The sequence below is a fragment of the Delphinus delphis genome, chromosome 18 (genome assembly GCF_949987515.2).
Source record: "Delphinus delphis chromosome 18, mDelDel1.2, whole genome shotgun sequence".
NCBI classification, from domain to species: domain Eukaryota; kingdom Metazoa; phylum Chordata; class Mammalia; order Artiodactyla; family Delphinidae; genus Delphinus; species Delphinus delphis.
The window spans coordinates 6,486,100-6,508,479 of NC_082700.1; the positions used below are offsets into that span (position 1 = coordinate 6,486,100).

General features: G+C 42.0%; 1 protein-coding gene across 5 annotated transcripts in view; it reads left to right on the forward strand.

The window, feature by feature from the left end:
- Nucleotides 1-22,380, forward strand: part of MTUS2 (microtubule associated scaffold protein 2) — a 486,774-nt gene that overhangs the window by 411,144 nt on the left and 53,250 nt on the right. Inside the window, exon 1 of one of the 5 annotated variants that reach the window (XM_059995945.1) lies at nucleotides 16,584-16,778. The exons of the other annotated variants lie outside the window; for them this stretch is intronic. Coding sequence (XP_059851928.1) covers nucleotides 16,725-16,778 — 54 coding nt within the window. The 5' untranslated portion in view covers nucleotides 16,584-16,724. Of the gene's footprint in view, nucleotides 1-16,583; nucleotides 16,779-22,380 lie in introns of those variants that run through there. 5 annotated transcript variants of the gene reach the window in all.

Consider the following 22,380-nt stretch of genomic DNA (forward strand, 5'->3'; position numbering starts at 1 on the left):
AAGCGTTGCAAAAATTTTCTTTGATCTGTAGATTTCTTTTTACTTGGTTATGCTGTCTTTTAACATATATAAGATTGCTTTGCTCTGTAGTCAAGTCTATGACTATTCCCTTTATGTCTTATGGGTTTGATTTCATACTTAGGAAGACCTTCCATCCCCAAGATGATAAAGATACTCATATATATTTGCCACCAATACCGTGATAGTTTTAATTTCAATGTTTAGATCTTAAATCCATATGAAATTTGCTTTGGTATGTGGTTTGAGGTAGTGGGTTCACCTTTTTGTTTTTCCACGTAAGTAGTCTATTGTCTTAACACCACTGATGGATACTCCGTTACTTCCCATGGATTTGAAATGCCACCTTTATTATATTATGAGTTCCAAAAGGTACATTGTTCTGTTTCTGCCTCCTTTTGTTCCATTGATCAACTTACCTGGGCCAGACCAAACTGTTTTAATTACTGTAGTTTAGTTGATAGAGATAGAGATATCAAGCATTTCCTCATCATTATTTAAAAATAAATTTCATGGCTATTCTCAGGCATTTTTCTCTTTCAGTTGAATTATTAAAACAACTTGTCAATTTTAATAAAAAATGCTCATTGGGATTTAAATTTTAATTGCCCCGGATTTGGAGATTAATTTGAAAAGAATTGACATCTTTACAATATAGGATCATTTAATCAAGAGCAAAAAATAGTATTACCTCATTTATTCAGGAATTAAGTTGTGTGTGTGTGTGTGTGCATGCGTGTGCACACACGCACATGTGTCTGTGTCGATATCCATACGTTTTCGTATTGGTACTGTACATTTCTGAATATGAAATGTGTGCATGGGTTTGTTCCTCCTTTCAACTTTCCGCCCACAACCACCTATATAAGAATCACCAATGATATGCGAGTGCCTTTTGATTATGTCACTGTGCTGGGTACCCAAACCCCAGCACCTTGGCCCCGACAAATTTGACCATCAACAGACAAGAACTCTGCCCAGTGGCATGTTTTGTCCTAGAGAGTGTCTGCTTGAACCAGTCAGAGCCTCTCTCTTAGGGATTTTGTTTTGAGATATAGCAATAGAATCCGCAGGGGTAGTGGAGTCAAGAAGCTGAAAAAGAGAAAGCAGTGAGCAAAAGCCAAGAGGCAGTATGAGTAAGCATAAAGCACGTGATAAAGAAAAGCATTTAGAGGTGATAGTGGGCATCAGCTGCAGTAAAGCAAGTACAAAATATAGGAAAAGCTGAATCATGCGTATGGCAGAGTTGCGAGTGTGGGAAGCAGGGAACACCTGTTACTGAAGGATGAGACGATCACTGGGGCAGCCTCTTGAAGAGTCGTATTATCGAGCCACCCAGAGCTGTTTTGTCTCCTGTGTATTCCAGTCTTCTATGAAGTTGGTCTGTGATATTGTTTTTCACTTCTCTGTATTTCTTTCCAATAAATGCCCATAAACGTAAAGCTCAGCTTTGGGAGGGAGGGCAGGGAGTTAGATGCATATCCTCAAGCTACCATCTTAAATGAAAAACCTATTTCTCCTTCTTAGCAGAAAACCTTCTTCGTCATGAAGAATAAGACTAATAAGCACGATCTCCCTCACTTTCTCCCACCCCTGCTCTCCTGCAAACATATTTCTCTATTACTCCTCCCTTGTTTCTCACCAGTCTCAGGATGAGTAGCCCCTTCGTCTGATTCAAGTTCAGTGTCTTCTCCCCCCACCTCTTGACCCCATGCACACAGGCTTGTGCTCTTGATTATAATCCCTGGCCTCTACTCTGGGGGCTTTGCTCGTCAACCACCCTCGCTACTTATTTCTTTAGTTCCTCCTTCCTTCCTGACCCCTCTCACCCTATAACAGGTACAGCTCCTGTCACGCCCCCTCTCTATCTGTGGTCTGATCTTTCTGCTCCTTCACCCATCTTAATCAGCTTCCTGTGGGTGCTGCATTCATGGAGGGCATCCCCAACGATGTCCGAGTTGCCGGTGGTAAAGGGTATTTTTCAATCCCTATCTAGACTCTCTTTGCTGATCATTTTGGTTGTGCCTTAATTCTAGAAACTTCACTTCCTTAGCCTCTGATATCACACTCTTCTGATTTTCCTTGTTTTCTACCACTTCTTACCATTTCTTTTCTCTCTTTCTTTTTAAACTGAGCTCCTCTTTTTTATCCCATCCCTGGATAATCCTGTCCTGGTGACTAGGTTACTACTAAGGGCTGCCCAGACTCTAGCCCTGAGCATCCCAATGTGTACATTCAGCTTCCTGCTTGTTTCCGCCCAGCTGCCAAGAACATCAATTCAGCAGATCTCAAACAGTGTTCCCGGGCTTCCTGTAATGCCTTCTCCTACCCTTGTTCACTCTATTTCATTTTGGCACCACCGTCACCTAAACTAGGAAACTGGTAGTCTTCTCTGTTGGTGAATTCCACGTGTCACCTTGACTAGGCCATGGGGTGCCCAGGCATTTGTTCAAACGTTATCTTGGTGTATGTGTGAGGATGTTTATGGATGAGATTAACATTTGAAATGGTAGACTGAATACAGCAGATTGCCCTGTCCACTAAGGGTGGGCCACATCCAATCAGTTGATCCAGAACAGACTTTTACTCAGAAAGGCTGAGTAAGAGAGCATTCTTTTGCCTAACTGCCTTCAAGCTGGCACATTGGCTTTTTCGTGCCTTCAGACTCGATCTGAAACATGGGCTATTCCTTGGTCTTGAGTAAGCCCGCTTTCCAACTGGACCTGCACCACTGGCTCAGGCCTTTGAACTCAGATTGGGAGCTACACCATCTGCTCTCCTGGGATCCAGCTTGCAGGCAGCTGACTGTGAGCCTTCTCAGCCTCCATGACTGCATCAACCAATTCCTCAAAATAAATCTCTTCTTATATTTAAAACATACGTATGTATACATATGCATATACACATGTATATACATTATACATGTCATACATTTTCTGTGTAACTGTGCAGATGCATATATATAGGATATGTAATTGGAGATATGTATATCTCTATTGGTTCTTTTTCTCTGGAGAACCTGGACTGATACACCCTCCTTGCCTTACTCTCTCCAGTTTTTTCTCATGAATATGTATACTTACATCTATATACCTTTCTTACATCTGTTTATCTTGTCTCTCCAGGACACTCCATCCACAGTCAGTCCATCTAGTACTTCACCTGTCTCAAGTCTTGATTGCTTGAGAAGGAGCTACCTGAAATACCAGTCACCATGTCCCTTCCCTGTTAAGAACCTTCCAGCAGCCCTCCAGGATCACAGGGTCAACAAAATAGAGCCAAGCTCCTTGATTTGCGTGTCTAGGCCATTACCTGTCCCCTGCCTGCCTCCCTGGCTTTATTTCTTTCCACAGAAATCCCATTTTAGCATTGTCCTTGGAGCCACCGGAGGCTTCCCTGGCTTACTTACCCCAGACAGAGACCACCGAACTGATAGATTCAATTCTGTGCTAATGCCTGAGTCAGCCCCGTGTCCTATCAGACTCCCTGAACCACCTCTAGACTTTAAACCTACATCATGGACAGAATGAGGAAGGGGAAGAGGTTGGGTAGAAAAAAGATGTGCTCCATTCTTTTTCCCTTGGGACTTGTCCTCATGACAAATCAGAATGTGTGAAGCAAATAGCTGCCCCGTCACCAAAAGGGAGATGTGCTCAAAGTTGTGCTTGTGGCTAAACTTCTGATAAACGCGAAATCCGGGTTTCCTTCTGCCTTCCTGAAATCTTTCTGCCCAGTCTCCTGGAATCCTTACTTAACTCCAAATAAGAGGTCACTGGAGATTCAGTAATAGCAAGTTTTGTTTTTTAAATGTTACATTGAGTTACTAAGCTTCAAGAAGCTTTTCTTGTTGTTCACCATTGCTATATTGATTGTGGAACTAAATTTTTTATCTTTTTAAAATACTGACCAGTAAATCTTCAATTGTTTTTCATATTTTCAGGAAAATAAAATAATCCAGCTTATAGTCAATGACGGAGGAAAAGTGCCTGGTTTTTTTGCCACTGAGGAGTAGTTTAATGTTCTTGGGGGAATTTGTGATTAATTTCATTTGAGTAATCAGCACTTATAATCATGTTAGATAGCTATGGCTTAAGCATTTTGATTTGCTTCTTAAATAATCTTATCAGAATCCCGACAGATTTTTTTCAGCTTTAAATCATATTGACAACCTGTTCTTGACTTTATTATCCAAATATGAGGGTGAGGGCTTTTAATATTTATTTATTTATTTATTTGGTTGGGCCAGGTCTTAGTTGCAGCAAGCAGCCTCCTTAGTTGCGGCTCCAGGGCCCTTAGTTGTGGCTCACTGGCTCCTTAGTTGCAGCCCGCAGGCTCCTTAGTTGTGGCGTGTGAACTCTTAGTTGCAGCATGTATGTGGGATCTAGTTCCCTGACCAGGGATCGAACCCGGGTCCCCTGCATTGGGAGCACGGAGTCTTATCCACTGTGCCACCAGGGAAGTCCTGAGGGTAAGGGTTTTTAGAAATTTTATAAGCAGCAAAAATTTTTAAATGAAAGTGTCCAGTTTAATACTGTTTCTTATTTATTGGAACAGAAACCCAAATTACATAGCACAGCCCACCCAAAAAAGTTAGCTTCTGAGGTTCTGTATTTTAATCCTGCAGAGTATAAGTGACTTATAAAACCTTTCAGAAAAGACTTGGCATATTTAGTAGTGAGAGAGCAGAATCGTCACCTCTGCAGGTTTGCCATGACACTGGAGAATGTCTTGCTACAAGTGAGGTTCTTACGCATGTGGAGTACTCCAAACATACAGAAAAGTATAAGGAATTATTTAATGACAGGTATGTGCTCGTTATCTAAGTTTTGTTTTTTGGGTTTTTTTTTTGCGGTATGTGGGCCTCTCCCATTGCGGAGCACAGGCTCCAGACGCGCAGGCTCAGCGGCTGTGGCTCACGGGCCCAGCCGCTCCGTGGCATGTGGGATCTTCCCAGACCGGGGCACGAACCTGCGTCCCCTGCATCGGCAGGCGGACTCTCAACCACTGCGCCACCAGGGAAGCCCGTGTTAAGGTGTTTTATCATGTCAAGAAAGGGTCCTTCAATTCCTATTTTCTTGAGTGCTGTTAACAGGAATGGGTATTGAATTTTTGTCAAAGTCTTCTTTCAGCATCTATGGAGATAATTATATTTTTTCCTTTTGATCTATCAATATTGATTTCCTAATATTGAAATGACCTTAAGTTATTGGAATAAATCTCAACTGGTCATGGTGTATTATTTTCTTTATACGCTATTGGATTCTGTTTGCTAATATTTTTTTTCAGTCCTTTTGTATCAATATTCACGAGTGACGATGATCGGCAAGTTTTTTTCTACTTTCTTTGGAGTCTTCATCAGGTTTAGGTATCAAAATACTCAATTTATTAAAAGAATTAGGAAGTTTTCCTTTATTTTTGCATCAGTATTTTGAGCCAGTTTTCTATTTGCTGCTGTAACAGATCACCACAAGCTTAGTGCTTTAAAATAAAACAGATTTGTTATCTAACTGTTGTAAAAGTCAGAAGTCCAGAGTGGGTCCCCCTGAGCTAAGATTGAATGCAGGCTGCATTCATTTCTGGGGGTTCTAAAGGAAAATCCACTTTCTTGCCTGTACCGGCTTCTAGAGGCTGCCTCTAATCCTCAGTTCACGGTCTTCCACCTTCAGAGCCGGCAGTGGTTTTTCTCTTATCGCGTTTCTCTGACATTGACTCTCCTACCTCCCTCTCCCACCTTTAGAAGTGCCTGTGATTACTTTGGGTCTTCTGGATAATCCAGGATAATCTCCCTATTTTAAGGTCAGCTGATCAGCAACCTTAATTCTGCCTGCAACTTTAATTCCTCCTTGCCATGGAGCATAAGATAGTCATAAGTTCTGGGGATTCTGACATAGACGTCTTTCTGGCGAAGGGAGGCATTATTCTGCCTGCCACAATCTTCAGTGCTCTAGATCAATTTATAGAACACCGGAACAGTCAGATCTTTGAAGGTTTGATAGAAGACCACGGTGAAAATATCTGGGCCTGTTGTTTTTGTGTGTGTGTGGTAGTTCTTTAATCTGTGGAAATTTGCTCTGTTTAAACTTTTTCTGATGGGCTCAGTTTTGGTTATCTGTATTTCTTTAGAAAATTATCCATTTAATAAAGGATTTCAAATTTATTTGTATAGCTGCCTGTTACAACTTTTAATTCTTGTTTCTGTTTTCTTCTTGTCATTTCTTATTTTGTTTGTACATTCTTTCTTTTTCCTTGCTCAGGTTAGCTAGTGGCTTGCAATTTTGTTAACTTCTTTCAATTAAATCTACTGGTTTCCTATTCTCTACTTCATTAATTTCTGCTTTTGCCTTTACTCTTTCATTCCCAGGGCTTTCTTTTGGATTACTTTGTTGTTGTTTTCAGTTTTTTCAGCTAGGTATATGAGTCATTTATTTGCATCCTTTCATTTTTCACTTATGAAAGCATTTCCAGCTATGAGTTGTCCTCTCATAACTGCTTTAAATGTATCCCATGTGTTAGGGGTTTGGTGGTTTGTTTTTAAAACTTTAAAAAATTTCAATTTGTATTTTCTCTTTCACCCAAGAGTTGTTTAATGGGATTGTTTTTAGTTTTGGGTTTTTTTTTTTGCGGTACGTGGGTCTCTCACTGTTGTGGCCTCTTCCGTTGTGGAGCACAGGCTCTGGACGCGCAGGCTCAGTGGCCATGGCTAATGGGCCCAGCCGCTCTGCGGCATGTCGGATTTCCCGGACTGGGGCACAAACCCATGTCCCCTGCATTGGCAGGCAGACTCTCAACCACTGCGCCACCAGGGAAGCCCTGTTTTTAGTTTTGATTAATGATTTCTCTTTTCATTTCATTGGTTAATAATCTCTACTTTTATTGTGCTGTGATCAGAGTATTGATTGTAATATTTCTCATTCATGGAACTTACTGATGTTTCTTTATGATCAGTTTTTATGCATGGTTCAAAGGCTCTTGACAAGATATATTTGCTTAAATTATCAAAATATAAAGTTCAGTATATATCCAAAAGGCCTACCTAATTGATTCTGCTTTGTTTGTTTATCCACTTGATCTGTCTTGAGCTGGGAGTGGTAAATCTGCTTCATAAAGTTGGTTACTTTGTTATTTGGAGCATAGATATTCATAAGTATTTTATTTTCATCGTAAATTTGGCTTTTAGCATTAAAAGGTGCCCTTCTTTGCTGTGTTTAACACTTTTAGGCTTGAATTCCTATTTGTTAGATATCAAGATTGCTGCTTCTGCTTTCTTATTGTTTTCATTTTCCTGGAATATCTTTATCCATGCATTTATATTTTGCCGTGCTGAATCATTTTGTTTTATATATCACATGAATACAGCATATAGTTGGGTCTTACGTTGTGAGCTGAATTGAGAATCTTTTTCTTATAATTGGTGAAATTAGCCCATTACACGCATCGATATGGCTGATATGTTTGGTCTCAATTCTATCATAATGTTTTATAATTACATCTATTATGTTCTGTTGATGTGTTTCTTTTTCTAAAGCTGTATATTCTTTGCCCTTTAATGTTAAAGAACGGAATTTAGGAACATTTTATTTTTATTTTAGTGGTTACCTTTACACTTACACCTTTTTCAGTGTTCCCAGTCCTGTTTTCTTATCTAACCTTTGACCATCTGGTTTGCCAGTTTTTAATTGCATCCTTTAACTCCTACCCATTGCCTTCACAGCAGCCAAGGAGCTTAACTTACTTTCTTTATCCTCTTCCTATTTTCTAGTTTTCCTCTTCCTAGTTTTCTTTCTTACTAGTTTTTTAGTTGCATTATTTCTTTTTAGTTGTCACGACATATAGAATTTGTACATTAGTCTTCCATCCTCGTACTCACATTTGGTTTTGTCTTAGATCGACAATTCTGTGCATAAATCCTTACGTCAGTCCTTTTGATGAAAATTTCCCAGTCATCTCTCAGTTGAATGACACACAAACTCTAGGCTATTCCTTCAGAAAGACTCATAGGTACAAAATTCCCTGTGTCCTTGTGTTTTAAACTTTCTCTATAGCCTTGATACTTGGGGAGCTTGACTTTTTAGAAAGTCCTTGTTTTATATGTTCTTTCATTAAGCTGTTCTTTGTTCGTCTTTAAATACTGCTCCATTGTTGTCTTACTTTGAATATCTAACATTTCTGCCCTTGTAATTAGGTGATCTTTTTGCCTAGAGATCTTGATTTTTTTTCTAATCTCTAAATTCTAACAGACTTAGTAGAAGTTAAACATCTTAGAGTTGTTTAAATCTGGGCTACTTTTCCCAGGTACCCAGTGTGTTTTTTCAAAATGAAGATTCAATTCTCTGAAAAGCTTTCTTACAGTGTTTTTTTTAACATCTTTATTGGAGTATAATTGCTTTACAGTGGTGTGTTTGTTTCTGCTTTATAACAAAGGGAATCAGCTGTACGTATACATATATCTCCTCCCTCTTGTGTCTCCCTCCCACCCTCCCTATCCCACTCCTCTAGGTGGTCACAAAGCACCAAGCTGATCTCCCTGTGCTATGAGGCTGCTTCCCACTAGCTATCTATTTTACATTTGGTAGTGTATATATGTCCATGCCACTCTCTCATTTTGTCTCAGCTTACCCTTCCCCCTCCCTGTGTCCTCAAGTCCATTCTCTACATCTGCATCTTTATTCCTGTCCTACAGTACATTTTTTAAGTATCATACCTGTTCCATTATTTTGTTTTTTCTCTTCAGGAGTCTAATAATATGAGTATTAATCCCTCTTTATCTGTTTTTCATTTCCCGTATTTTCTCCATGGCCCTTTTTTAATTCTTTCTTTTTCTCATTTTTATTTTCTTGTTTGCTTTTCTGCCTTTTAAAGTGCCTTTTATTAAATTTTCATTTTAATTTATCTTGCTTTGAGTACTTTGTAATTTAATCTTCATCTTTGAGATCACTGTCTTTTTCTTCCATTTCAAAATTCAATCAATAGCAGAGGTGTAAGAGGTGGTCAGATTCTTGGGCTATTTTTCAGGGAGAGCTGACAGGATTTGCTGCTGGACTGTATGTAGGATTAGAGTTCATTATATTATTTTCAAAGAATTGTGGTTACCTTCACTGCAAGTGCAGACTTTTTGCAAACATTGGGTATACTCACTAGTTGTGAGGCACCTACCATTTCCTTCCCTGAAGTGGTCGCATATTTGAGAATCTGGGCATATGATGTAGAATAGAAGCTGTGGAGCCGTTGGTTGGAGGCCATGTGGCAATCTACAGTGAGCATTGCTGATAACGTTTAGCGACAGACCCACACAGGTAAATGGCCAGGGTCTTCTCAGCAGTGGAAAAAGAGAAAGAGGAAAATAGTAGGGGGGTTGGGAGAGTCAGCTTTCTCCCACGCTTAGGCAGTAAAGATAACAACGCGCAGTGGCACCCTTAATGTCTTGTATTTCTTCAGAGCTGCAAATCGAAAGAAAGGTCCAGGCGGATGTCAGAGCGGTTTCTCTGTGTTTGCTTGATGATATCTATGCAGTTGGGCCTGAGGATTAATGTTCTGCAGGGGTCGTAAACACCCCCCACCAAACATTAGAGCAACAGCTGTGTTGTTCCCTATTAGCAGGTGTCTATGTCTTGAAGTTCTTCAACTTTAACTAGGATGAGTCTGCTCAACGTTTAATGTATTTATTCAATGTGTACCGGTGCTTACTGTGTGCCTGGTGCCGTGCTGAGTGATAAGGATGCTGTCAGGTCCTTAGAGGCTCTCTCGGAGCTGGTGACCTTATACAGGAAGGCAAACAGGTCAGAGAACTGTTTGATTGCCATGGTGAGAGGTGCTACAAAGGAAGAGTAGAGGTTTCTGGGAAAACCTTCACCTAACTGAGGTGCTGGGGACTAGTCTTAACAAAAGGAAGAAGCCATATGCCGAGTTCAGTGAGTTACACATCATTCCCATTCCTGCAGTGATCCCGTCTGTCCTTGGAGAGGCTGCTGCTTCATCATGGTATAGTAAGAAGGGCTAGGGCACTGGGATAGACACCTAGGTTGGTCACAGACACCATTCCAGTGTCCAAGTCCTTTCACCCTTTCTTTATAATGGCCAGTCAGTCGCACTGCTGATGGATATTCAGCTTGTGGTCCACAGTGACCACCCTTCTTATCTAATGTATGTCAAATAGACAGATGCACTTTGCAGCTTTGCCAACTGTTGCCCATCTCTGTATCTGATTCTATCAGTTATCCAGTCTTGTCCAGCCTCTTTATCCAGCTAGTAAAGGTCATTTTGAGTTTCACGGCTCTTACAAGAGTGGACAGCTCTTCTGAATATAATGCAGAAACTTAAGGAGGATACCTCTCCTGCAGTCATCCTAGTCACTGACTTAAAAGGAAAAAAAATAAAGGTACTGTCAAAGACTAACAGATTCAAAACAAAAAAGATTGTCATACCTAAATAGCAGCCTTCCTACTTGGGTATTACAGAAAAGTGACAGCTCTTTTGACAAGTATCTAAGAACAGAATAGTATATATGTCATTTGTTTCTTTTTTTTTAATACTCTTAATATTCTAGATCCTGGTTATTACATGAAAGGTGTTTCAGAGCATCTATTGTCTGTATGCAAATGATTGTAACCATCAATTACTTCCAGTTTCAAAATTTCTGTTTCATATTTTCACTTTCCAGCCCGTTCCCACCTCATTAAAATCTCTAGATGGCTTGTGTCTGGTAAATGCTGTGCCTATTGTCCTGGCATCCCCTTTGCTGAAATCCAGTGCAAGAGCTGCAGCCCATATTTTAGATGCATGGAGACAGGAGGGGCATGGACGGCGGAACCACAATAAACAGATGGTTGCCTTGACAGTCTGTAAGAGGCTCTCTCATGATCGTTTTTCATGGTTTTTCTTTTGAAATAAGTAGTGAGACAGACATACAGTTCTGATCTCGTTGACCTCCTGCACATGGCCCATGGCTGACAAACGCACGAAACAACAAAACGCTTCTGCCAGGAAGCCACGATCACTGGGTTCCACTCCTGCGAGGTCCTTCCCGCGTCCCTTGAGGCAGTGGTCACGGAGACCAAGTCCCGAGGCAGACTGCTGGTGCCGTGGGTGTGAACTGAGGGAGGCACAGCAAGGGGGCGGGATATTTTGGGGAAGGCAGATGTAAACAATTATGATTACATGGAGCAGAATGTCATGAGCAAGAGCAAGTACACACAGTGATGTGAAATCAGAGAGAAGGAGAAAATTCACTGCAGTGGAAGGATCAGGCAGAAGAGGTGAAGCGGCACTGAGGGGACAGCGCAGTCGGGTTTGAGCCGAGGGAGCCTTGCGTCTGATGGGTGATTGGGGCTGGGGGATAGGTCAGGAACTCCAAGTTCAAGGAAGACAGAGAAACAAGAATCATAAAACTGACTATTTTAACGTTGACTTATGCCCAAGGTTTCTACTGTGTCAGTTTAAAGTTATTCGTACATTGGTTTGTAAATGTACCTTAAAAAAAAAAAAAAAACACTACAGTAGAGGCTCTTGCTCCAAATTCTGAAAATGTGGGGCAATTTCATAAGTATGTTTGAATTTCTTTTATATTTTTATATACTCACATCCCTCATCCAGATTATAACACAGACTTACAATTATGTAGGCCTTACAGATAAAAGCACAGTGGTAAAGACACAGCTTCGGAGTCAGATCTGAGTTCAGGACCCCACTCCATCTTTTCCTCGCTTGATGTTTGCATGGCAGGATGTCCGATCTCTGAGCCTCATTTTCCTCATCTGCAAAATGAAGACGATAATAGGGCTGATTTCGCGTTGCTCTTTGAGGGTTACATGAGCTGTTTGCATGCAAGCCGTAAGCACAGTGCCTGGCATCTACTAATGATCAGTTAATGTTCATCATTATTTATTGCTCTAAAACATCACGTGTTTATGAGGTTTTCTCTGAAGAGGTATCCCAGTAGACCTTCTTATAACTTTTCTGAATGTTTGTTCCTACTCCCATGCAAAACAATATATACCAGGAATAAAACGCATCTCAAGCTTTTTTTAAATATTAGGAACTAAAATGTCCCAGATTTCATCAGTCTGTGAGGTCACAGCTTCCTTTGTGCTAAATTACAATAGTCTAATCCCCCATTCTATATGCCTTCAAGAAGTTCAGCCTTTTCTTCAGATATCCATGCATTTGGGGAACTCTTTAGAAAATTCCTATGCCGGCCCTTGGCTTGGGCATGTTGTATAGGCCAGTTGATCTCCCCCAAATTGAGTTTCATTGAGCACTTTTTCTCATGTAAAGGCCCCAGGAGAAGGAGCTGTTACTGTCTCATTCCATCCTAAGGCCCCATCCTGATTTCTTCATGACATCTTCCAAGGATGTTTTGCCTGAGGGAAGGACTACTTCCTTCAAGGGAAATCTCAGTCCAAACAGGTGGCCCTCAAAAGACAACGAACAACACGGGATTTGTGATGTGTAACTCCCATCCCCAACTAGAAGGAACCAGGGCACCTGGAGGGGAGGGATGGCTGGTCCCAGATCTGTAGCAGGAAACATCCCAGGTGAGCCTAAGATACCGTGTTGTGTCAGAAAGCAAGAAAGGGAGACGAATGAGTTGTGTCAACAGGACACAGGGACTATTAAGAAGGTGCTCCCATTGGTCAGAGATGAGATAAACTGAGCATCTAAAAAGGGTAATAAATGCAATCGACTAAAACACATTGTGTATATTAACATAAAAACATGAATTTATAATGATGTTTGGAAGAAGTGAGAGAAAGCAAATAACCTCATTGGGTACCATTACAACCCCAAGTCTTTATTCAGAAAATCGGCACTTAAAGGGAAAGGAGTGAGCATTTATCCCATCTTTCCTGTACAGCCTGTATTGCTGGGAATTGAAATCGCCCTAGTTGATGAAGAAAACTTCTTTTCTTATATAAAAATTCTAGCCAAGAAATGCAAAAGGATGATAGAGTCAGAACATCATGTTGTAACTCCTGATGAAATAATCGATTCAGGTAATAAGCATTAATGAAAGCATTAGATGAGCTGATGATGGGGAACTTTCTAATGGAAGAGATGAAGCCATCACATCTGATTCACCATAGTATCACTGACGATGGAACCCCCAGTCATTGTGTGCTTCCCGATGGGTTGCAGGGTCATGTCCACAGTATCACATCCGAGGTATTGTTGCCCAGGTACATTCAACCTCGAATCTCATCCAGCCGCAAGAACTGAATTTTATTTACAGGGTTGTAGGAACAAGGGAAATGACACTACAAGGAAGCAAAGAGGCAAGTCCAGAATGTGGGACATTCTGTAAGCCAAACAACCCAGTTTCTGAACAAATCAATGGCGGCAGGGAGATAGGAAGGGGAGGGTGGGCCCTACTGGTTGATAGAAGAGGCCTGGGAGACTTAACACCTAATGTAATATGTGAACGTAGTTTGGGTCAAGAAAACCAACTGTAAAATAATTTCGTTTCAGATAAGCCAGGGAAATGTTACTACAGACTAAGCGTTAGATGCCAAGGATATATTGTCAGTTTTGTTCGGGGTGTTAACGGCATTGTGATTATGTGAAAATGCTCAGAATTTTCAGCAATGCATACTAAAATATGTAGGGCTTGACTTTAAAATACTTTAACAAAAAAAAAAGAAAAGGGACAAGTGAAAATAAAGTTTCAAATCTTGATAACTGCTGAATCTGGGTGATGGACATATGAAAAAAAAAAGTTTAAATAAAAAAGGGATAGATGTAACATATGTGCCAAAATCTTGGTAACTGTTGAAACTGGGTATATGAAGGTCCTTCATATTTATCCCTCTGTTTTTGAGTACATTTGAAGTTTTTTCACTGACAAAATAAAGACGGTGTAACTCTAGGACACTGGTACATTTCTCAAAATCTGGGTTGTTTGCTCTGAGATCTCACCATGTGTGCGATTTGAGCACAGCCAGTCCCGGGCCCCTTGGCGCCCTCTGTGCACAGGAAGAGAAGCTGAATCCATCTTTCTTTGGGCAGCCTCGCCTCTCACCCTCTCTCCTGTGGGCAGCAGCGGGAGCAGGCATGCTCAGACCTCGCACAAGAACAAGCAGTCATTTTCTAGGACGCTGCAGTCTAAATCCTAATTTAGAAGGAAAGGGTGTCCTCAGGTGCAGAAAAGCAATTCTGCCCGAAGAAAGCCTTCTGCACACGGCGCTGGCCAGCTTCTTAGAGCCCCCCTGCCCTGCTGCTCCACCCACAAGAGAGGCTTTGCTCTGTTTTCATTTGATCAGAAACTTACTGTGCAAGGACCGCCTACGCCCAGGGGAATGCATGCCACCACTTCTTTATTTTTATCTATCGTAAAATGCACATGACATAACATTTACCACTTCAGCCACTTAAGTGTACAGTTCAGTACCATTCAGTGCAGTCACATTATGAGGCTCCAGCCTCTAGAGCTCTTTCCATCTTGCAAAACTGAAGCTCTGTCCCCAGTAAGTATCTCCCCATTCCCGCCTTTCCCACAGCCCCTGGCAACCACTGTTCTACTATCTGTGTCTAGGAATTCGACGACTCTAGGGACCTCATGTAAGTAGGATCATACCGTATTTGTCTTTTTGTGACTGGCTTATCTCACGTAGCGTAAGGTCTTCCAGGTTCATCCGTTGTAGCATGTGACAGGATTTCCTTCCTTTTTAAGGCAGAATAATATTGCGTTGTATGGATGGGTACATTTTGTTTATCCCTTCATCCATCGATGGACACTTGGGTTGCTTCCCAAGTGTCCTGGTTTGTGATCAGTGCTGCTATGAACATGGGTGTACCAAGGCATCGCTTCTTGCAATATCAAGTTTTTCTCCCATGGTGTCAAAAGCCTCCAGCAACAGCTCTCAGCCCAGGTTGAAGCTCAAGGTCCTGTCAGCTCTTCTCTCTCCGAGAGGTCTGCCTGAGCTCACTGCCAGAGAGGGCAAGCCTGTGTGAGAGAGAGGCACCTGTGTACCTCCTGACATCAAAGAGCCCAGGCGGTGGTCACTGCCTTCCCCTGATACACTTTGTCTGAAAACAATAAAAGTAATACATTCTGGCAAGATGGTAAACAGTGGAAATTCACTCCCTCACCCCTATTTTCCCTTCCCCAAGGATCAGCTGCTGTTGGATGAACGGTGGGATTTTTTCCAACAGATTTATTGTAGACATATACAAACGCATATGTGTGTATAGTTCTGCTTCATTTTTCATAAAAGTTTCCATACACTGGAAAGGTGCTAGATATCGAGGGTGTTCCCATTTTTATGCTGTTACAAATGATGCTAAACTGAATATGCTTATGCATACACTCTCGTATATATGTGTTACTGTAGGATAGAAGTCGATCTGTTGGGTCAAAGTGTATGTACATTTAAAATTTTGATAGAAACAGCCTAAAGAATTATACCAGTTTACCTGTTAGTGCTAAAGAAAGATTTGAGTTTATTCTTTCAAGTTTGGGACAAACATTCTGGTCTGTTGTTATTTAATCACCAAATATCCTTGACCTCTCTACAAGAAATCTAAGTCACCTGTGCTACTTAATTAAAATCGTCTTGGAAAAATCTCAAGTTAGTAAGATTATCTAATTTTTACTATTGTCTGCTTCCAGTCTTAGGTGAATTTAATGGGCAAAAATGTAATTGTATACTTCTGCAGACAGTAAATTTCAGGATTTCTCCCCTGAGATATCAGGAAGTATAAAGTTAATTTCATAAATATTTGCATCTCTCAGGATTACACAAACATATTTTTAAATACCACGTTTCTTTTGAAATTAAAAAAAAAAAACCCTTCGCTCCCACCCCTGTCCCTTTTTGATTTTGAACTTTTTGAAAAATTACAAATCGTCCAGAAAGATCCAGTCCGCTAAGACTTTTATGCTGATATGCCCACGAGATATAGCTGCCCACACCCAAATTTTAATTACTTAAGCCACTTGAATGGTTTGGTCTGTCAAATAAGACAAGCGATTTCACGATTGTATTTCAAATATAAAGATTTCCTCCAATGGGGCAAAACTGTTCGTGGCACACAAATTTGAAAAGGAGCAATGGGTGGTCCCCTCCGCGCCGCCCCCCTCCGCCCAGGCAACGATGCCCTGAGAGGCGGGTTACATGGAGGAAAGGCCGTGTATTATGCATCACGTTTATAAGCGTCTTTACTTCTCGGGAAAATAGAAAGCCAGTATTTGAGCAGAGCCACGTCTCTCGCAGTCCTCTCCGTGGTCCTCAGCCCAAGCATCCCTGGAAGACCAGCCCTTTTGTGTTTCCTGCGTCCTCTCCAGGCGTGGCTGCGTCGCGCTGGGGCGCGACCGCGCGAGGGGGAGGGCCGGGAGCGGCGCGCCGGCTGTCCCCTCCGGGAGGTGGCATTGGTAAATGCTCGATTGTTACGCGACGATTGATTTGCCTCACTCTGAGGATTCCAGTGGCAAAGTGACCCTCCCTCCAACTGTCCCCTCCCTTCCTGGCTCCCGCCCTGCCTCTCCCCGCAGCGGGAACCCAACGCGGCCGCCCCGCGTTCCTCCTCCTCCTCTCCTTCCTCTGGTTCCCGGATTCCAGAAGTTATTAGGAGAAATAAGGTAGCCGAGGGGACCACATGGAAGTTGTGACAGCTCCCAGCGGCGCGCCCCTCTCGCTGGAGCCATCACCTCGCCTTAGCGATTACCCGCCGACACACTGAATGAAGGAGGTCCCCTTGCCAGCCAGCCTGCCGAGATGGGCCACTGCTGCTGCAAGCCTTATAACTGCCTTCAGTGCCTGGACAAGACGGTACTTTGCCTTCCCTGTCTCTCTCTCCCTCCCCTCCTCCTTCCAAAGGGCAGAGAGAAGGCCAGAGCCAGCGCCTCTGTCCCTGTCCCCGGCATGCGTGTGCACTTGTCTTGTGGGTGAGCATGAGGCCGCCCTGACTGGCTCCCGGTGCCGAATGGGAGCGGTGTTGGCAGAAACACCAGGGTCTCCCATACTCTGCAGTGCCTTACATAATTGCCTTCCTGCAGTCTCAGATGTAACTGTTGCATTCTCCTGAAACAGGAGGGCTCTGCTCCAACATCTTGAAATTCAAACTGCCAAGAAATCCTTGGAATATTCTTACTGCATTTTAATGTACCTGCGAAATCTAAGACGGTCCAGTGGGGAATTTAGATTAGCTAGACGTGTTTCCCTTGGCCAGCTGGTAACTTTGAAAGTTTGCCACTCTTTTTGACAAACAGCACCCATCCTTGTAATTTCTGTTCTTAAGGTCAGAGAAGCAAGCACCGGCCCAGTTATTCTCTCTGTACGTGTTTGCCTCACGTAGGGGTGAAGAACATAGAGGTGAAAACTTAAGAAGCTGGAGAGCCTGAGGGTGTGTTCCAGTTTTCACTGGAAGGAAAATTCACAGCCAGGGAATGGAGAACAGAGTGTGAGCAAGCATTGTATGACAATTCCGACACAAAGCCTCTTTGCTTTTGACATTTGCCTGTGAGCTTGCAGAGGGATTAAGACATGCTTTGAATTTCACTATTAGAAATGTGCTGGCATTCCTAGTAGTGATATAAAATAAAATATATCACTCTCATCTCTGTGGTATATTTTATTATCACACACATTTGGATTCCTCCAAATGCATGAAATGGAGTTTAACGAGAGGTTGAAGTTGCCTCCTTTCTACTCATGGGCGTCAGCTGTGTGGCTTGAGGTATAGTATGTGACCAGGTGAAGGGAAGTGAATGGCTTAATATAAAACACATTACGAGGAGGTCACTTGGGAACATCTTAGTTATCAGCTGTGTTTATGAACCTTGACCTAAAGGAGGGTTACGTACCACCTAGGAAAGTTAAACTGATGCCTTACAAGTCCCCTGGTCCTTCTCTTCCAGTAGAAATAACTATCTCAGTGGGATTGGCTTTTGCTACCATGACTAAGAACTGAGGTATTTATGTACACATTTATGTGCTTTTGACAAGTAGAAATATGCAACATTTGCACTCAGTTATCTGCAGATCCCACATGGAAGTGATTAAGCCCTTTTTTCAAGAGAAATGGTCACCAGAAGGTGTTGAAGGAAGCCTTGTAACAGTAATTATTATAAAAGGGAAGAATTTGCTACAAGTACAACAATATTATAATGTTCCTATTTCTAAGCTCTGGTACAAAAGTTTTCGAAATAGTGGCTGATTAAAGGTCTTTTTAGAGAAAATATATTTTGAAGTGAATCCATCCTCCTCTTTCGTTTCAAATCAAGTTGTTGAAAACTATTATCCCTGTGTCAATCTTTAAATTGGAGATTTTAGGAAGATAATTAAATGTTATTTCATCGCAGTGTGATGTTTAAGTGGCTTGCAAATGTTTTAGCTTTGAAACTTCAAACTTAAGGCAAATTATTCTTTCCTGATGAAAACTTAAAAGCTTACGCAGCACTTATAAACTTTCTCATTAAGTTTACACCCACATTTCTTGATGTTTCTTTGCTATGTTTTAGAATGGTATTCCCATTGGTGGTTTTATAGATGTATGTTCATAGGTGCTCATTTTAGGGATTAAGGGCTTTCCTTTTTTCATTAAAAAATTTGTTGTTTTATTTAGCTACCCACCTTTCAGCATAACTTCGCAGGCAGTATGCCAAAATCATTTGTTTATTCAATAGTTACCTATTGGGCCAGGCATGGTCTACTAGGACTATTATGGGATTCCATTCCAAACTCTGGAAATCAGTTTACTCTTTAAGTCCCACAATAAAATCCTTCAGTTTGCTGATCAGCTGTGACAATCCCAGCATCAGCCTGGTTTGAAAGAGACCTGATAAAATGGTCGATGAAGTTGTTTCTGATTACTTTAGCCCATTTTAATAAACCATAAAAAAAGAAAAGAAACATTCCCTCCGAACTCTGTATAGATACAAAATAGAAAACTTTATTTTGTGAAGTAAAAAAGTCTTTAACAGTTTGATCGTAGTGCAGCTAAAGATGTTTTGAAAAGAGTGGGGAGACAATTGTAGATAAGTCATCAGTTCAGAGATGCGCCAAGAAATGTTAGTCTTTTTTTTTTTTTTTGCGGTACGCGGGCCTCTCACTGCCGCGGCCTCTCCGGTCGCAGAGCACAGGCTCCAGACGCGCAGGCCCTGCGGCCATGGCTCACGGGCCCAGCAGCTCCGCGGCACGTGGGGTCTTCCCGGACCAGGGCACGAACCCACGTCCTCTGCATCGGCAGGCGGACTCTCAACCACTGCGCCACCAGGGAAGCCCCAAGAAATGTTAGTCTTAAGATGCTTCTTTAACATGAATTTATTGGGGGGGGGGAAAGTAAGGAATCTTACCTAGAATATAAAATGCATAAAAAGTTGTTAAGTGAACAAATAGTTTTTAAAAGCTGATCGTGCCTAGGCATTTTAACGTTAAAAACACCTGTAAAAACATCGACGGTATTTCTTACTCGTTTGCTCTGTGCCCAGTTATTATGGGGACTAGCAAAGAATTCTTAAAAGGCACAGCCTGTCCTATGGAGTTTACCAGTTATTTGTTTGGTTGTATTTCCACCTTTTCCAGAGAAATTGCAAGGGAGGTAGGCAACAGTAAACACATACAGGGCAATTCAAGCATTAGTACAAGACTGGAGTATCATTAAGTGAAAGTCATGTGGTACTGATCCTACCTGTTTCTGGCATCCAGTGAAAGGAGAAGTCAGTGCTGGAATCAAAGGCGAGGTTTCTTGGAAGGAGTGGATCCTGACTTGCACGTTGAGGAACGGGGTAGAGTTTTGAGAAGGACTGTACCTCTAAGCAAAGAGTGCAGGGGTGAAGATGTTTTAGCCCACTTTGGTGAAAGATGAGAGTCAACATGGGGACACAGAAGCACATAAGGAGTGTGGGGAAATGTTTTCTAGGCTGAAAACCAGACCCAGTTTTTTTAACTTGAGTTAAGAAGTAGGGATCCATCTTGGGATTTGAGAGGCGGTCTGTAGAAAGACTCGTTCTCTACAGTTATTTGGAAGGGACAAGTATGACCCAGGAAGGCCCCTGGGACACCCAGATGGATCCCCAAGAGTCCATTCACCAGCGGACTCAGTGTGGTCCAGGCTCAAGCCAGCAGCTCTGCACATGCAGACACTTCCCAGAGTTGGTCACTCTTAGGAACGTTGAGGTACTAAGAGAAATCAAGTAGATGTACAATTAGAACGCCAACTTGTTTTTTAACAATGAGTAATACACCTGACAAGCAAGCGAATGATTACAAGCCCGATAAACATGGAGTTTCTTTTTAGAGTCAAAGTCTAGCCTCATAAGAAGCTTTGATGAGGATGGAATGTTATTTAGGCATCCAGTGACCTCATGTCCCATCCCCACTCCAGCCTGAAATCACGTGGGAGGCTGTGCGATTGTTACTCACCCTGGTGACTGCCTCTTCCAGTCTCCCTTTGCTTTGCTTCCATTTCTATGACCCGCTCTTGTCTTACTGCTTTAGGTCCGGTCCTTTCCCTTTAGGGGTTACTTTGCATATCTCTACCCTAACCTTTTCTGTGTTGCTTATCATCTCAGAGGCTAATCTTACTTACCTTTCTCTAAATTCTTTGTAGGGGTGTGAGTTGGGGGAAGGCACCTCACTGCTTCTCCCAGGTATGCACGGGTGATGGGACAGTAATAAATTTGGGAAGGTCACTCAAAGACAATAGAATCCAGAAAGGTCAAGAGACTTCTTCAGTGAGACATAAGTGGGTTAAAAATCATGGTTCTGGCTAATTTTCCTTTCTTTTGCTTGCTCTGGGATCGAGAATTTTCCAGCCTTACTTCTTTCGATTCACATTTCTTCTCCTTGGGCCCCACAAGTCGCTGTCCTTCCTAAATGTTCCTAGGTTATCCAGGTTTGTTCTGATGCCCCCCTATTAACTACCGCCTCTTAGGTAAGCTAGATGTTTTGCGGTCGTCAACACCCAAGCATGCACAAAGGCAAAGGCTGGAATGATGCATCTTAAAATTTAGTCTGGTTTCTTTTGAAACCAGTTATGGCTTTGCTCATTTTCCACGCGACTAGACACTGACACGTATTTAAGAATATTAAATGTGAATGATGCTTTCCCTTTGACCAGTCTATATTAGATTTCATTTCCGAGTAGAAAAGCAGACATAAAATACAGTGGGCTGTGTTAATTATATGTGAAAGAAATAATACTTATTGATTAAGTCAAAGCATGGCATCAATGCTGCCTTAAAGCCATAATAACTGAAATGAATAAAAGGTCAGTTCACCTCCCAAAGGAATTTTCCACAGAGCTATATTACGAATCTGGCCAATCTTCACAATAATACTAATATTGAAAATGAATGCAGTATTCACAAAGGGTGAAAAGAGAGCAACACTGAAGACTTAGGTGTTCTGTTGATGTCACCTGGTGTCTGGTTCATTTTGAAATACAAAAGAAAATGTTTCCCTATTAAGACAAGTTCTACCGTGTAGAATGAAACCCTCAGCTGTGAACTCATGAGTGAGAAGCAATATTGTTTCTGGGAAGAATGAAAAAAATCCCTTAACCTCTTTGTCATTTCATGTGTAGGTATATGACTTAGGATTTCAAAAATTCATAATAAAAAGGATCTGGATGTTTCCTCAAATACCAGAATTCTGTGGATATTTTAATTTTTCACTCCTCGTTAGGGTTCTTTTGTTTAGCCTGGGAAAAAGTGGCCCAGCTCACATGATTGAATTTTCCTGATCTGCACCAATTTCAGGGCAGGCTAAAAAGATAGGAAAGATTAGTTGGGAGTCTTTAAGCTTGCATATATATATATATATATATTTTTTTAATGTACATACATATGTTCCTCTTTAAAAAAAATACATCAGGGTTTCCCTGGTGGCGCAGTGGTTGGGAGTCCGCCTGCCGATGCAGGGGATATGGGTTCGTGCCCCGGTCTGGGAAGATCCCACATTCTGCGGAGCGGCTGGGCCCGTGAGCCATGGCCGGTGAACCTGGGCATCCGGAGCCTTTGCTCCGCGACGGGAGAGGCCACAACAGTGAGAGGCCCCGCGTACCGCAAAAAAAAATCAGATGGGGAAGAGGGAGCTGATAAAAACACTCAGAACTAAGTGAATTTTATGAAGTTGTCATCAGTATGCTTGTAGCTGATCGAGCATTCTTTCAGGGACAGTCAGAGACCAGAAGCAGACACTTGGCAAGAAAAGGCAAAGGGCCCCTCTGATGGGGGTGACAGAGGTTCCCAGAAATAGCCCCAGGTGCTGTCTTGTGTCGATGGCCCTTCTGGCCTTTGCCTGGGCTGCTCCCTTCCTGGGCCCCCTGCTTACGCATCCTCCGGTCTCAGGAACTCTCCAAGCCAGCCCTGCCTGGTTGAGTTGTATCACATTGTTTTGTAATTGCTTATTTATTTACTGACTCTCTGGG